General features: G+C 37.8%; 1 protein-coding gene across 3 annotated transcripts in view; it reads right to left on the minus strand.

Moving 5' to 3' along the window:
- Positions 1-5,978: 5,978 nt before the first annotated feature.
- SERPINB1 (serpin family B member 1) overlaps positions 5,979-14,678 on the minus strand; it is a 9,714-nt gene continuing 1,014 nt past the window's right edge. For all 3 annotated transcript variants that reach the window (XM_077770009.1, XM_077770011.1, XM_077770010.1), the window contains exons 2-7: positions 13,958-14,133; positions 12,056-12,193; positions 10,986-11,103; positions 9,184-9,326; positions 8,929-9,096; positions 5,979-7,235 (exon numbers count right to left, since the gene is read on the minus strand). In XM_077770009.1, coding sequence (XP_077626135.1) covers positions 6,834-7,235; positions 8,929-9,096; positions 9,184-9,326; positions 10,986-11,103; positions 12,056-12,193; positions 13,958-14,125 — 1,137 coding nt within the window. In that variant the 5' untranslated portion in view covers positions 14,126-14,133 and the 3' untranslated portion in view covers positions 5,979-6,833. The remainder of the gene's footprint in view (positions 7,236-8,928; positions 9,097-9,183; positions 9,327-10,985; positions 11,104-12,055; positions 12,194-13,957; positions 14,134-14,678) is intronic.

Here is a 14,678-nt window from a genome sequence, read left to right on the forward strand (position 1 = left end):
AGCTGAAGTCAAACACTTAACTGACTGAGCCACCCAGGCACCCCTGTACTGCTTTTTCAAAGTTATTTGGCTATTTTAGGTCCCTTGCATCTCAACATAAATTTTTGCTAGCTTTTCAATTTCTACAAAGTAACCTGCTGGGGTTTTGACTGGGATTGTATTGAATCAGTAGACCAATATAGGGAGAATTGATGTGTTAACAATATTCAATCTTCCAATCCATAAGCATGTAGGTCTCCCCATTTATTTTGGCTTTCTTTAATTTCTTTGAGCCATGTTTTGTAGTTTTCATTGCACAGGTCTTAACACATATTTTGTCATATTTATCCATAAATTACTATTTATATTGTTTATTATAAGTGGTTTTTAATTTTTTTCAATTTCTGATTGTTTTATGTGAGTATATAGAAATACAAGTGGGGTGTCTATGTGGCTCAGTCAGCTGAGCATCCAACTCTTGATTTTAGCTCAGATCATGATCCCAGGGAATCCACACTTAACATGGAGTCTATTTTAAGATTCTCTCTTTCCCTCTGCCCCTCTTCCCCACTTATGCTCTGTCTCTTCAAAAGAAAAAAAAAGAAATATGACGGATTTTTCCATATTTCCTTTGTATCCTAAAACTTTGCTAAGTATTAGTTCCAAGTGGCTTTTGCATACTCCTTTGAATTTTCTATATAGATGGTTATATTGTCTATAAAGACAATTTTAATCCCTTATGCCTAACTTGGATGGCTTTATTTCTTTTTTTGCTTTATTGCATGGGTTAAAACCTCCAGTAAAATGTAGAATAGAAGTGATTAAAAACAGGCATCCTTGTCTTATTCTCAATGTTAAAGTGAAAGAACTCAGTTTTTCTCCATTAAGTATATTAGTTGTAGAGGGTTTTTTTTTTTTGTAGATATCCTTTATCAGATTGAAGAAGTTTTCTTCTATTTCTAGTATTCTGAAAGATGTATGTTATTAAGATTAGATATTTCACTTTCTAATACTTTTTCTCCATATATTTAGATGATCATATGGAGATGATCATGAACATAACATTTTGTTTTTAACCTGATAATATGGTGAATTACATTGATTTTTTTTTTATTGTGCATTGATCAATTTTTGAATGTTAAATCAACCTTACATTTTTTTGGATAAACCTTATTTTATCATGATGTATTATCTTTTTTTTTTTTTCCAATGGTCATTTCTTTATTTTGAGAGAGCGTATGTGCAAGCAGGGAAAGGGGAGAAAGAGAGAGTGAGAGAGAGAATCTCAAGCAGGCTCCACACTGCCAGCACAGAGCCAGACAAAGGGCTCAAACTCACAAACCATAACTCCATGACCTGAGTTGAAACCAAGAGTCAGACACAAAACCAATGAGCCACCCAGGTGCCTCATGATGTATTATCTTTTAAATATATTGCTGGATTTGGATTGCTAAAATTTGGTGAATAATTTTTGCATCTCTACATGACAGATCTTTTTGTCTACTTTTCTTTTCTTGCAATGTTTTCTTCTAGTTTTGGTATCAGAGTAATTTTGGCCCCATATAATTAGTGGTAAGCGCTTTATTCTTTTCAATTTTCTGGGACAGTTTGTATAGAATTATTATTATTTGTTCCATAAATATTTGATGGAATTCAACAATGAAACCCATATGGGTCTAGAGATTTCTTAGTGAGAAGGTATTTAACTGCAAATTCAATTCCTTTCATTGGCAAAGTGTAGTCAAGTTATCAATTAGTTTTTGGTGAGTTTTGATAGTTTTAAAATGAATTCATCTCATCAAATTTGTTGAATGTTTTAATATAATATTTTCATATTTCCTTGTTTGTAGAGTTTGTGATGTGTTCTGCTTATTATTATTTATAATTTGCATCTTTTCTCTTTTTTTTTTTTCTGATCAGCCTGGCTAGAGGTTTCCCAATTTTATTTATATTCCCAAGAGAATTAGTTTTTGGCTGTATTGATTTTCTCTATTTTTGTTTCTATTTTCTGTTTGACTTCAGTTCTTAGACTTCTTTTCTTTTGCTTGCTTTGGTTTTTTTTTGTTTTCCCTTTTCTTGTTTTTTAAGATAAAAGCTTAGGTCATCAATTTGAGGTCTTTCTTTTCTAAATAGGCATTTGATGCTATCAATTTCCCTCTAAGCACCATATTAGTTGCAAACCAGAAATTTTAAAATATCACCTTTTCATATTCATAATGGAATTCAGTTCAACATGCTTTTTTATTTCCCTTTTTATTTCTTCTCTAACCCACAGATTACTTTCAAGTGCATTGTTTAGTTTCTAAATATTTAGAGATTTTTCCACATGCCTTTTTGTTATTGATTTCTAATTTAATTCTATTGTGATCAGGAAAAAACTACTTCATAAGATTTATATAATTTTAAACATACTGAGCCTTGTTTTATACTCCCAAATATGGTCTGTTTTGATCAATGTTTCCTGTGTCTTGAAAAGAATGTATATTCTACTGTTGTTGAATGGAGTGTTCTATAAATGTCAACTAGGTCAATTTGGTTCATAGTGTTACTTAAGTCTTTTTGCTATTCTCTGTGTATTTGTTCTATCATTTATGGGGCAATATATGTTACAGCCTCTAACTACAATAGTTTACTATTGCTCAATGTATTTTGCTCAATATATTTTGATGCTCTGTTATGTACACAAACAGAAATGGGTTTTGAGGGGAAATATGTAATTCTTTACAACTCTGTGGCTATTCAGGATAGGAATGCTGCTGGGTAGAAGGAAGAATCCAAATAAGCCTGTACTTGTCTGGTATCCATACGTTTAGGTGTTTAGTTATGCTGCTGGACAAGGGCACTCAAGGCAGGACCAACCCCAGGCCAGTGTTTTTTGACTGTGATTCAGGTCTATTACCTTTTAATTTTACTCAGAGCCCAGTGTTCCCATGATCTCTCTCCAACTGCTATCTTGTTCTCAGGTCCTCAGTCCAACAAAGATGGAAATGACTGATCTTCATGAAGATGTAAATGGTAGCTAAAGACTATTATTCTTGTAGTGAGCATTTTTATTTTATAATTTTTTAATGTTTTATTTATTTCTGAGAGAGAGAGTGTGAGCAGGGGAGGGTCAGAGAGAGAGGGAGATACAGAATCTGAGCTAGCTGTCAGCACAGAGCCCGACGCGGGGCTCGAACCCACTAACCATGAGATCATGACCTGAGCCGAAGTCGGGCGCTTAACCGACTGAGCCACCCAGGCGCCCCACCATTTTTATTTTAAAGAGGGCTTAAATTTTTAAGGCAACAGGGTGTAGCTTAGTTGTGGAATTTCAGGCATAAATCAGAGGATAAGCAAAATCTCTGGAGGCAGAGCAGCTGGAAGCCTTGAAAAACAGCTGTAGACTATTGCATTTCTACTTGGCTTACACCAACCTGTTTCAGGTACAGCAAGTGCTTAGTGTTTTCCAAGTTTGAATTACAGCTCTTCCACCATTTTTACCACTAAAGAAAGGAAACATTCCTTGTTGTGTTGTGTTTGAAGTACCACACTCTTCCTGTTCTCCAGGAAAATCCAGTTCTAACCAAATTCTTTACAGCACATGAACCTGAATCTGAATATGAAGTTTTTCAACTTTGCATTCTCCCAATATAACCGTATGGTCTGCCACAGTCCTCACAGGTTGTATTTTTAAAATTCAACAGGAATTTGTCCCCTAATGCTTCAAATGCAAACCGAAGTTGAGATGCAATTACAGCAGTGAAACACCCAGCCTCTTATAATAAACCCTTAAGGATCTATCACTCTATTTCTGCTGCCTGGCAATTCATGAACCATAAAGGGACTTTATTCTGTGTAGGAGGGAACAAAATAGGAATTGATTTGCTGAAGTTAAAGAAACAATGATAAGAGGGGGGGAAAATCATGATAAGAGGATAAGAAATCAACAAGGAAATCGTTGCCAGGCAACATGCTTGGTTGTCAAAGAGATAGAACATTCTTCAATAATAATCCATGAGCAATCTTCAATTAAAGCTCATAAATCTCTGAGCTAGAAAATGTCTACATCGTGAGTGGGTTAAGGCAAACACTTTTCCAAAGAACCAAAGCATCCAGCTATCTCATTCCATTTCATACTATGAACTATGCTGTGAATATAAAGCCCTGGGGTTCTGCCCATTTGAGGAGTGTAGTGTCCTTGCTAGTGGAGCATTTTGTGGCTTTTTTCCTATGGTTGTATTCACAGCTGCATGTAATATTTTTACCCTCAGTTAAGCATCCGACTTTGGCTCAGGTCATGATCTCATGACTCGTGAGTTCGAGCCCTATGTCGGGTTCTGTGCTGACAGCTCAGACCCTGGAGCCTGCTTTGGATTCTTTCTTTCTCTCTTTCTCTCTCTGCCCCTCCCCGGCTCTGTCTCTCTCTCTCAAAAGCAAACATTTACAAATATTTAAAAAACAAACAAACTCTGAAGATATTTGGAAGCCAGTTCTCCAAAGCTGTGCCTTCACAGAGTCTCGCTGCCCTAACCATATATTTTTTCTAGTTCTAGCCTGGGAGATAAGGAGGGAAAGGCTTCAGACTTGGAACCCTACCTTTGGGGACATTCTCTCAGAGCACTACTCAGATGTGACCCTCCTAGGGCACTGGTCTATATCTACTATCCTGAGGCTTTCCTTCTCTCTCTCTTAATGGTGTGGGTTCTAGAACTAAAGCTCTTAATTTTCACTTGGCTCAACTTATCATAAAAAAATGAAATATAAATTTTTTTTTAAAGTGTGTGTGTCCTATAAAGAAATCACAAGTTCATGAAAATATATTTGTATGCTACTTTCTAAAAGCATTCTTGTTTTGCTTTCATAGTGAAGTCTAGCTGGTATTAATTTTTGAATCAAATTAAATTGTTCTCCATTGTTTTCCTAATATTCAGAACAATTTTTTGAGGTATCTCCCTTCTTTCCCAACTTTGAAGTGCTACATTTGTCATAAATATAATGACCATAGGACTTAGTAGCCAAATTTGTTCAATTTTGAGAGTAAAAGAAGGCATTGATAGTAATTAGAATAGGTCTTAATTCAATTAAGCATATCCTCTCACATTGTTTTTCTTCAAAATTGTCTTGGATATTCTTGGCTTCTTACATTGTCGGGTAAATATTATAGCCACTTGCCATGTTTCACCAAAAATATTTATAGCTACATCTACTTCTATAGTATTTGTACCATATATAACTTTTCCATTCATTTTCTTTCCAACTCTTTTTTTGAGAGAGAGAAAGAGAGAGAGAGAGAGAGAGAGAATCTTTAGTAGGCTCCATGCCCAGTGCAGAGCCCAATACAGGGCTCAATAACATGACTGAGATCATGCCCTGATCATGCCCAAAATCAAGAGTCAGATGCTTAACCGACCAAGCCACCCAGGTGTCCCAAACTATATTTTTATGTTACACACATATTTTCTGTAAACACCATATGGTACTTTTCCAATCTAGCCTAACCATCTTTGTCTTGTAACTGGAACATTTTTAGCCAATTTTGCATTTTAAGTCATTACTTAAATACTTGGAGTTTATTATATCATCTTGGTATCTATCGTGCATGCTTTGCGTACCTTTCTCTCTTCTCTCTTTCCTCTGTTTTGGATTGATCATTTTGTGTTATTCTCTTTTTCTCTTTGGTTTATTTTAAAAGTTATAAACTCTTTTACTATTCTTCCAGTGGTCACCTCAGACTGTACAACATGCACCTTTAACTCATCAAAATAGACTGTAGTTATAATTATACTTTTATTCTCTTCCCAGACAATGCACAGACTTTAGAGTTTTTACCTTACTTCCTTCTATAAGAAGAAATGAAGGAAGGAAATCTTGCTGACAACAGATTTGCTAAGATGCTGCTTTTATCCTATGTACTCACTTCTTGCCATCACAACATCAGTAGTGTCAGGCCAAGAGCTCTGCTTTATTCTTGGCTTGTCTAAGATCAGAGTGAACAAGCGAAATGAGATCAGTCTGGCTTGCAGAATCTTAAGAAAGTTTATTAACCAACCCATTGGTTTTGTGGGAGCAAGACAATGCAGCACCTCAAGCCTTATTCCAAGGAGAACACATATATTGATCAAAGCCCCCTCCAAGCTCCCCAACACAGCATTGCATAAAGCCACCTATTGTCATAAAAACGTATATCACATGATGGAAACCAATAATTTTTATCAGAAAACATGCGAAAGGATGGTTAACAAATGAGATCTTTGCACCCCCTCTTTGCTTAATAGTCTCTCCCACTACATTATTCTTTTTGTGATTTCTTGGAATCTTTTATGATAAGACACTCACTTCTAGACTCCATGTGATCCCACACAAACACCTTATCAGGGAGGATAAAGGGAAATAAAAAAGGGAAGGCAGGCTATCACCAGGTGACTCTTTAATGGTTTGAAAGAATAAGAAAAACAAAAAAATACTAATCTTATAGAACAAGGGATTAGAAATCTTGCCAAGGCAAGTTTGTCTTTATAACCCCGGTTCTTAATTGGGGTGCCCTTCTATATTTCAATTGAATATGTTTTTAAGCCTTCCCTCTACAATCAGTGACTATTTCAACTTCCAAAATTCTGTCTGTAAACTAAATTATAGTATTACCATGTTTCCTTTGGCCATCAGGAGAGCATAGCAATTTTATAGACAACTACTATGTTGTTAAGAATCTACATATTTCATGGGTGTATGTAAACAGCCAACAGAGCTGAACTTACAAAGGAAATTGAAGATCTGTTTTGGGATGGTAGCTTTATTGGTAAAGATATATGAAAACTGTCACCATTAAAAGTGCAGATAATAAAGCTCTAGGCTTGACCCTGTATTTATAGTCTCTAAGGGGAAGACAATCTTCCCAAGAACAGGATGTTATTGGAAGGATTATGCTTAATAAAGAAAATGAATGGATGGTCAGCAACAAATTCCTCCTCAGGCATCATCATAGCAAAGGTGGCAACGCCTGCTGTGGCAGCCGCTGCCTCTGTGCCCTCCTCATTCACTTCCACAAAGGACTTGTGGACGATTTTTGATATGAAAAGATCTCTGGCTCCTGATATGCCAGACAGATCAGCCTTGCTGCTAAAAAGATCTTTTACACCCAGGCGGGATAGGTGGGAGTTAAGATCATAGCTCTCTTCTAGCTTGAACCTGGGCAACTGGACATTGACTTCAATGCGATTCAGATTCTCAGCGTTGGTCCACTCACGCAGTTTTTCCAAAGTCAGTTGTTCCTCAATCTGGAATGGGAATGGTAAAAACAAGAGGTGAAAACAATTTTAGGTAAGTAAACTAATAAAGCATTATTGAAAAGAATGGATCCATTATATCAGCTGCTCATTAGTCTCCTCCATGTTGTGTGCTGAAACAGATTCCATTTGAACGATTTCATTTCTTTCCAGTGACTGGTGATAATGTAACAGAGTTGTGTTCCGGGCCATCAAGGGCCCAAGTACAGGAACTCTGGACATTGGGTCCATCAAGTATCCATCTATCTACCTACCCATACACTCACCTACCCACTCATCCATCCACCCAGGAATCACTAAGCCCCTACCACACCAGCTTACTGTAATAGGTCATGATGCCTGTATTATTCTATTTAGTCAAGTCATATAAGGGAAAATTTAAAAGCTTTCTTCTATTTATTCTGAATCCCACTGATCACAGTGGTTATCTGTGAACCTCACAGAGTTGAAGTAATCTCTAATAGATTTAGTTCTTAGGTAAAAATAGAAAAAGACCTAGTTCCTCGTTTAAAAAGGAGTAACAATAGTACCTATCTATAGCATTGTGTGAGTATTAAATTAGTTAACATACATAAAGTGCTTGGCACATAGTGCTATATAAATGACAACTATTTTCATTACTCTTATAATTACTACTATTGGGCTAGAACAGAACCATTACCCACTTGTTCTACTGATGCTGATTATTCCTTCCATGAGGCTAGAGACTTTTTTTTAATATAATCAGAGAAAGAGACAAATATGGAAACATAATTGAAAGAAAGAACATGTTGATTCTAATACATACTCTAAACCTGGAAATGGCTAATATTAGACCCCTTCCTGAAAGCAAGTTTGATCAGGGACAGGGTAGAGAAAAACCACACAGCAGCATACAGACACTGAAGAAAAACGATACTCTTCACAGTTTTGCCTAGTCTGAGCCCTGGCAAGAGATGGCATAGGCTTTAAATGACACAGAAAAGTTCATATTAGGACACAGGCTTAGCGCTCAAGCCAACATGTCACATGAGTTTTTTTCTGCTGTGTAGCTATTGGAAATTTAATTGACAATCTATATGAATTGCAGTGAGAATGAGCAGTGTAATAGGGTTTTATAGCACATTAAATTAAAAAAATTAATGTTTATTTATTTTTTGAGAGACAGAGACAGCATGAGCAGGGGAGGGGAAGACAGAGAGGGAGTCACAGAATCCAAAGCAGACTCCAGGCTCTGAGCTGTCAGCACAGAGCCTGATGTGGGGCTCAGAATCAGGAACTGTGAGATTATGAACTGAGCCAAAGTCGGACACTTAACCAACTGAGCCACCTGGGTACCCCTGGGGTTTTTAAGTTTTAAAACTTTGTTTTAATAAAACAACCCTCATCATATTGCACTTTCCCCTGAAGTTCTTTTAAGAGAGTTGCCATCAGCTGCCAGTGGCCCATATTAAATTTAATATAAACCTTTAGATGTTCTCCACCACATCTGTTCACTGACAGCTGAAAATTGAAACTTAGGGCTTCCAAGTAGTAATGTAGTAATGCCATAAGCTACTTTACAAAGGAATGACAAGAGTATTGGAAAGGAAAGTCACATCAGTAAACACATAACAAGCACCTACTGCCAGCAAAAGCACCCATGACCACAAAAGGCAGAATTGATACATCAGGACACGTGAAGCATGAAGCTGGGAGCAGTTACCTTCTTGAGACCCGTGGACTCATCCTCAATGTCATCAGGCAGCAGGATAATCATGCTGAGTTCCTTGCCTCGGTAAGGCAGTTCCAGCACACGGCACTTAAGGTCCTCGATGTAGCCATATGGGAATCTCTTCTTCTGATACATCATTTTCACCACTTTTGTGTCTTTCTGGACAGTTGGAAAAAAAAATGACTCACATTTTTATCTGCATTCTCTTAGAACAAAGAGGAATTTGAGCCAGTTACATCACCTCACCTTATTCAAGCGGAAGGGCTTATTGGCAGTGGCTTCCTTAATGAACTCCTCCTCCCAGTTCCCTTTGAAATAGATAGCATTCACCAGCACGAGCTTAGTCATGCTGTCGACCACACCTGCAGCCAACAGTTCCGGGATTTTCCCTAAAATGATAAAGTTGATCAATTCATCAGTTGATGGACATTTAGGCTGTTTCCATAATTTGGCTATTGTTGAAAGTGCTGCTATGAACATTGGGGTACATGTGCCCCTATACCTCAGCACTCCTGTATCCCTTGGGTAAATTCCTAGCAGTGCTATTGCTGGGTCATAGGGGAGTTCTATTGTTAATTTTTTGAGGAACCTCCACACTGTTTTCCAGAGCAGCTATGGTTTATATATACAATGGAATACTACATGGCAATGAGAAGGAATGAAATCTGAACACTTGTAGCAACATGGATAGAACTCGAAGTTGTTTTGCTAAGTGAAATAAGTCAGGCAGAGAAGGACAGACACCATGTTTTCTCTCATAAGTGGAACAGGGGAAACTTAACAGAGGACCATGGGGGAGGTGGAGGGGAAAAATTAGTTGGGGAGAGGGAGGAAGGCAAACCATGAGAGACTTGAATACTGAGAACAAACTGAGGTGGAGGAGAGGGGAAGGGGGTGAGCACTGGGTGTTATACATGGAAACCAAGTTGACAATAAATTATAAAAGAAAATAAATAAATGAAAATAATAAAATAAAATGATAAAGTTAACTTTTATAAAAGATCCACATATCAGAATTCCAGATTGGAACTGACATTTGATTAGCCCGGCAGTGCAATTCAAAAGCATATTCAGTACTTAATTTTCCTTTAACATGGTATTAAGTTAGGAAACCCCTACTATATGTCAAATAAAAGGCTAAATAAAGGGCCAAAACAGGAAAATTCTCCTTTTTGGAGTTGTTGGTAAACAATGAGACTGATTTTGTGAATGGTCATTCTTTTTCAGGAAAAAAAATATATCCTTAACAAAAATATTTTGAGTCACTGGTAAGTCACTTTTTCAAATCTTCTAAATAGAAGCCTACTCTCACAAAAAAAGATTTTAATAAATATCCAAAGGGTAGGACAGTTATTCCACTGAAACATAGGCTGTTTCCATAATTTGGCTATTGTTGAAAGTGCTGCTATGAACATTGGGGTACATGTGCCCCTATACCTCAGCACTCCTGTATCCCTTGGGTAAATTCCTAGCACTGCTATTGCTTGACCACAGCATGTCTATGAACAGTTCTTTATATGGAAGACAAGTGTTCGGTGTCCTGGCTCCTTCCATGACTAGGCTAGAGAGAGCTGTACCGGACAGTCCTAGCTACCATCTCTGATTTCTTAGAAAAGAAGTTCACAAAAATTATTTATGACCACAGCAGTTGGTAAATATTCATTCACAAGTACGAGGATATTTCTTTCCATATGTCTATTAAATAATTTGGGCCAGGCTGGATTTTCCTCAAAACTTTTTATTCCTTCTATCCTGGGAATTTTATTCGTATTTTATCCTACAATGTGAGTCTTAATTTTAAAATGTAGCTTTGGGAACGTATGGGGGAAAACGTATTTAGGTACTTCAGTTAAATCATGTTCAAGTTTCCTCTTGGAAGAATTTCTACACCCAGACGCTGTCCAACTAGGCAGCGCAGAGCTCATTCCCAGGATGAACTCTGAGATTTCCAGGTCCGGATGAGGGAACAGGAAAAAGGCAGGGGGAATCAGATGCAGGTTGGGAAGCTTGGCAGGAGGAGAATGATTAGGTTCTGCCTGGTCTCTTACCTTCCGTCTGCCCTTTGACCCACTCATTAATCACTTTCCTTGCTTCTTCAGAGGCTTGCTGAAAATCTACACTGGCCAATTCAGCACCATACATTTTCTGAGTCGAAGCTAAGAATTCCTGTTTAAAAAAAAGAAAAAAAGAAATGTTAGTTTCCCAAAATCCTTCAAAGCAGAAATGGTCCTAAAAGGTGTAAATTTCATTGTAAGAAAAAAAATTATAACTTTATATTTTTTTATTATGGTAAAAAAACCACTTAACATTAAATTTAGCATCTTAACTATTTTTAAGTACTGTAGTTTTTAAGTACTGTAGTACCTGTTGTTCAGTAGTTTCATTATTGTATAAAATTTATCAATTCTTTTCTAACTTTTGGCTAACATTTTCATAAATCAGCAAATACGGATTGGACTTAGAAATGAATTGTGGAATTCACTCTTGCTTTAGTAAAACAGCCAGGATCAATCTTTTCACTGTGAAGACTATAAAAAATGATGATTAATTGTCATATGTTTTCACCCTGTGCCATTTTTCTTAATTTTTATAATAATTAAAAATGACTTATATGAATTTGGTTATGCTAGAAAAAAAATCTGCATTTTCTAGTGACTTTTTTTTTTAATTTTAGAAAGAGAGGGAAACCTGGGTGGCTTAGTTGGTTAAGCATCTGACTTCAACTTAGGTCATGATCTCACGGCTTGTGAGTTCCACCCCTACGTTGGGCTCTGTGCTGACAGCTCAGAGCCTGGTGCCTGCTTCAGACTCTGTTTCTCACTTTCTCTGCCCCTCCCCGCTCATGCTCTCTAAGCAAACAAACAGACATTTAAAATATATTTTTTAAAAATTTTAGAGTGTGCATTAACAGGGAAGAGTGAGAGAAAAGGGCAGAGAGAGAGAGAGAGAGAGGATCTTAAGCAGGTTCCACACTCAGCACAGAGCCTGACACGGGGCTTGATCTCACAACCCTGGGATCATGACCTGAGTCAAAATCAAGACTCGGATGCTCAACCAACTGAGCCACCCAGGTTCCCCTGTCTAGTAAGTTTTTGAACGTGAAGTGAAAAGTACTTACAGGGAGGAAATTATAGTTCTTGTCTCCATATAGCCTATTAGCAAGTTTCAGAATATAGGAGGCTCCACGTTTGTTGATATCAGCATTCAGACTCTGAAATCTTGAATGAATTTCCTCAACCTTATCAAAATGAAGAGCCTAAAATAAAGAAAATATTCTTTTTTATAACCACTTAGTTAGAAATTATAAAGTGATTCCTTGGCATTTGCTTCCATCATACTAAATTAATGTGTTTTTTTTATTATTGATTATTCATGATCTCCAGCCCAATATTTTATTAATTTCTCATTGGAGACCAAATAATAGAGAATCCAAAGTGTATAGCTCTCTGAGACACAATAATTACATTAGAAACTGCTTTTACATCACATTTTGTTATAATTATAGCTCTGTAATATGAGAGGTTAATAAACTAAATATTTATATAAGTCTGCTTTTTATTCAAAGAAAATTCTAAACGGTGTGTTTATGTCTTATTCTGCATCTAATATAATTTCACTGAAATTTCTCAGAAATAAACAGTAAAAATAAGAATCCTTACCTATGCAGGAACACAAAGATATTACAGAGAGAGGGATTTTTTTTTCTTATACCATTAGCATCAGTAACTCACTTATTTACAAATAACTTCTTTAAACTTAACATTTGGCAAAAGTTTAATTCTCCACATATCAGGTACAGATCAAGAATCCTTTTATGTTTTTATGAGGCCTGGGCTGGCTCCTTGCTTTTAAGACACAAAGAACAAATCTACACAGTGTACAAAGTCCATTCACTCACCAAGATATGGAATGTTTGCATAGTTCCTATGATCACTCTGCTTCAGTGGAAGTGGAGGGGGGGGTGCTTAAAACTATTATTTACTAAAGTCATAAAGTCCCTGGAAAGCTTCAAAATGAATCTGATATTACCCTGCGAGAGCAACTAACTATTAGTATCATGGGGTAAAAAATTTTTTGAAAAAATTTTCAAAGTGGATTTTTTGAAAAATTTTAAATGCTCTCATATCTGCATTGATGAAGATGACTGGTTCTCCATAAAGTACAGCAATAGAAGCTTTGCAGCTGGAACAGGTCCATCAGCTTGAATCCAGGGCTGGACCTTCCCTAGCTGCAGGCGCCGTGCACTTTGTGACTGGTATGTTAGAAAGACTACTTTTGGCACTTCTTTCCCCTAGATTCCAAGGAAAGCCAGAGTTCCCTTCTCAGAAGTAGAGAATTCCTAGCACAGAAGTGCCCTCCCCACCCACTAAGGACAGGAGGAAGGTAAGGCATTGCTGCTTCTCGTGCTGTGCTGGTGACCTGCCCTTAACAGTTGCTACTCTCTCCCTGCGCAGCCCTCACACTCACACAGCTACAGTGAGCCTCATCTGGTGCCAGGCACGGGGCTAGGCGGAGGGAATACAGAATCACACGGTTGCCTTGTCCCCGTAAAAGTTGGCCACTGCCAACTTCACTGTGGTGTGTTTCCTATGTATCATTATGCTCAAAAATAATGTTACATAATAGGCATTCCTGATGAGGAGCAAGCCATCACATGCGAGGCAGAAACTGGTAAATCCTAGTCCAGGAAGAGATGGACTTCCAAGCAAGCCCACCAGACTACAAGGGGCACACTGCAGGGGCTTTGTCAGCTTTCTTCGCTGCTGTTCCCTCAGCCAAACAAAAAAACAGTGCCTGGCACATAGCAGGTGCTCAGTAAGGACTTGATCATGAATGAAAGCCTACGTACAAATGGATTGTTCTTGGGGCTTCTTTTGGTATTCTGACCTCACAATGTATAACTGCGGAACACAGAAATACAGTTTTAAAAACACGCTGTAAGAGCTCAAAGGCACTTTTCAGTACAGACTAGACATTAGCAGGGAGATGGAAGGAAAAGCGGGTTGTCTTTTCTGCTGACCTTGGACACCTGTGCTGCAGTAGCGCCTCGAGTCCCCAGAAAGATCATGGCCAATGCTGATGAAATACTGTAGGGGGAGAAGAATATATTCCCCGTAGGAGTGTTCTCATTCAAAGCACGGAACATGTCCACGGCGAACTGGGTGTTTGCTGTGCTCAGCTGCTCCATGGTGAAGGCTGCAACACAAAACAGAGGCCCCAAGCTGCTCACTGCCCACACCAGCAAGTTAGGCAAGTGCATTTCCGTGTCCTCCTCAGCTTGTACCAACCGCCATGAAACTTGCACTTTATCTCTCTATATTTTCAGGAGAGCAGTGTGCACAAATGCAGGACTTGGGGTGACTGGCCACGGACGCAGCAGTGACACAGCATACGGCCCAGAGTACCCTAAAGGCTCTGACCTTGCAGACAGGTCAGCCTGAAGAGGGGTCCACACTGGGCCTTTCCTAAATTTAGGAGCACAAACATTTCTGTGCTCCTTTGGTATAAGGCTCTCATTCCTTTGGGTAATGAATCCACTGCCCATATTTACCTGAAATAAGAATGTTTCTATTAGAAAAACATAACTACCTACCTATCCACTGAAGTAAATTCCACTAAAGGAGACATAATTGTTCTCATTATTGAGATTCAGTCTAACGTTTCCAGACTTTAAGAATCCCGAGTCTCATAGCTAGTGTAGGATGTGAGAGTTAAAAAAAAAAAACAAAAAAAAAAACCCA

Source organism: Crocuta crocuta, unplaced genomic scaffold (genome assembly GCF_008692635.1).
Source record: "Crocuta crocuta isolate KB4526 unplaced genomic scaffold, BGI_CrCroc_1.0 scaffold24, whole genome shotgun sequence".
Classification (NCBI taxonomy): Eukaryota; Metazoa; Chordata; class Mammalia; order Carnivora; family Hyaenidae; genus Crocuta; species Crocuta crocuta.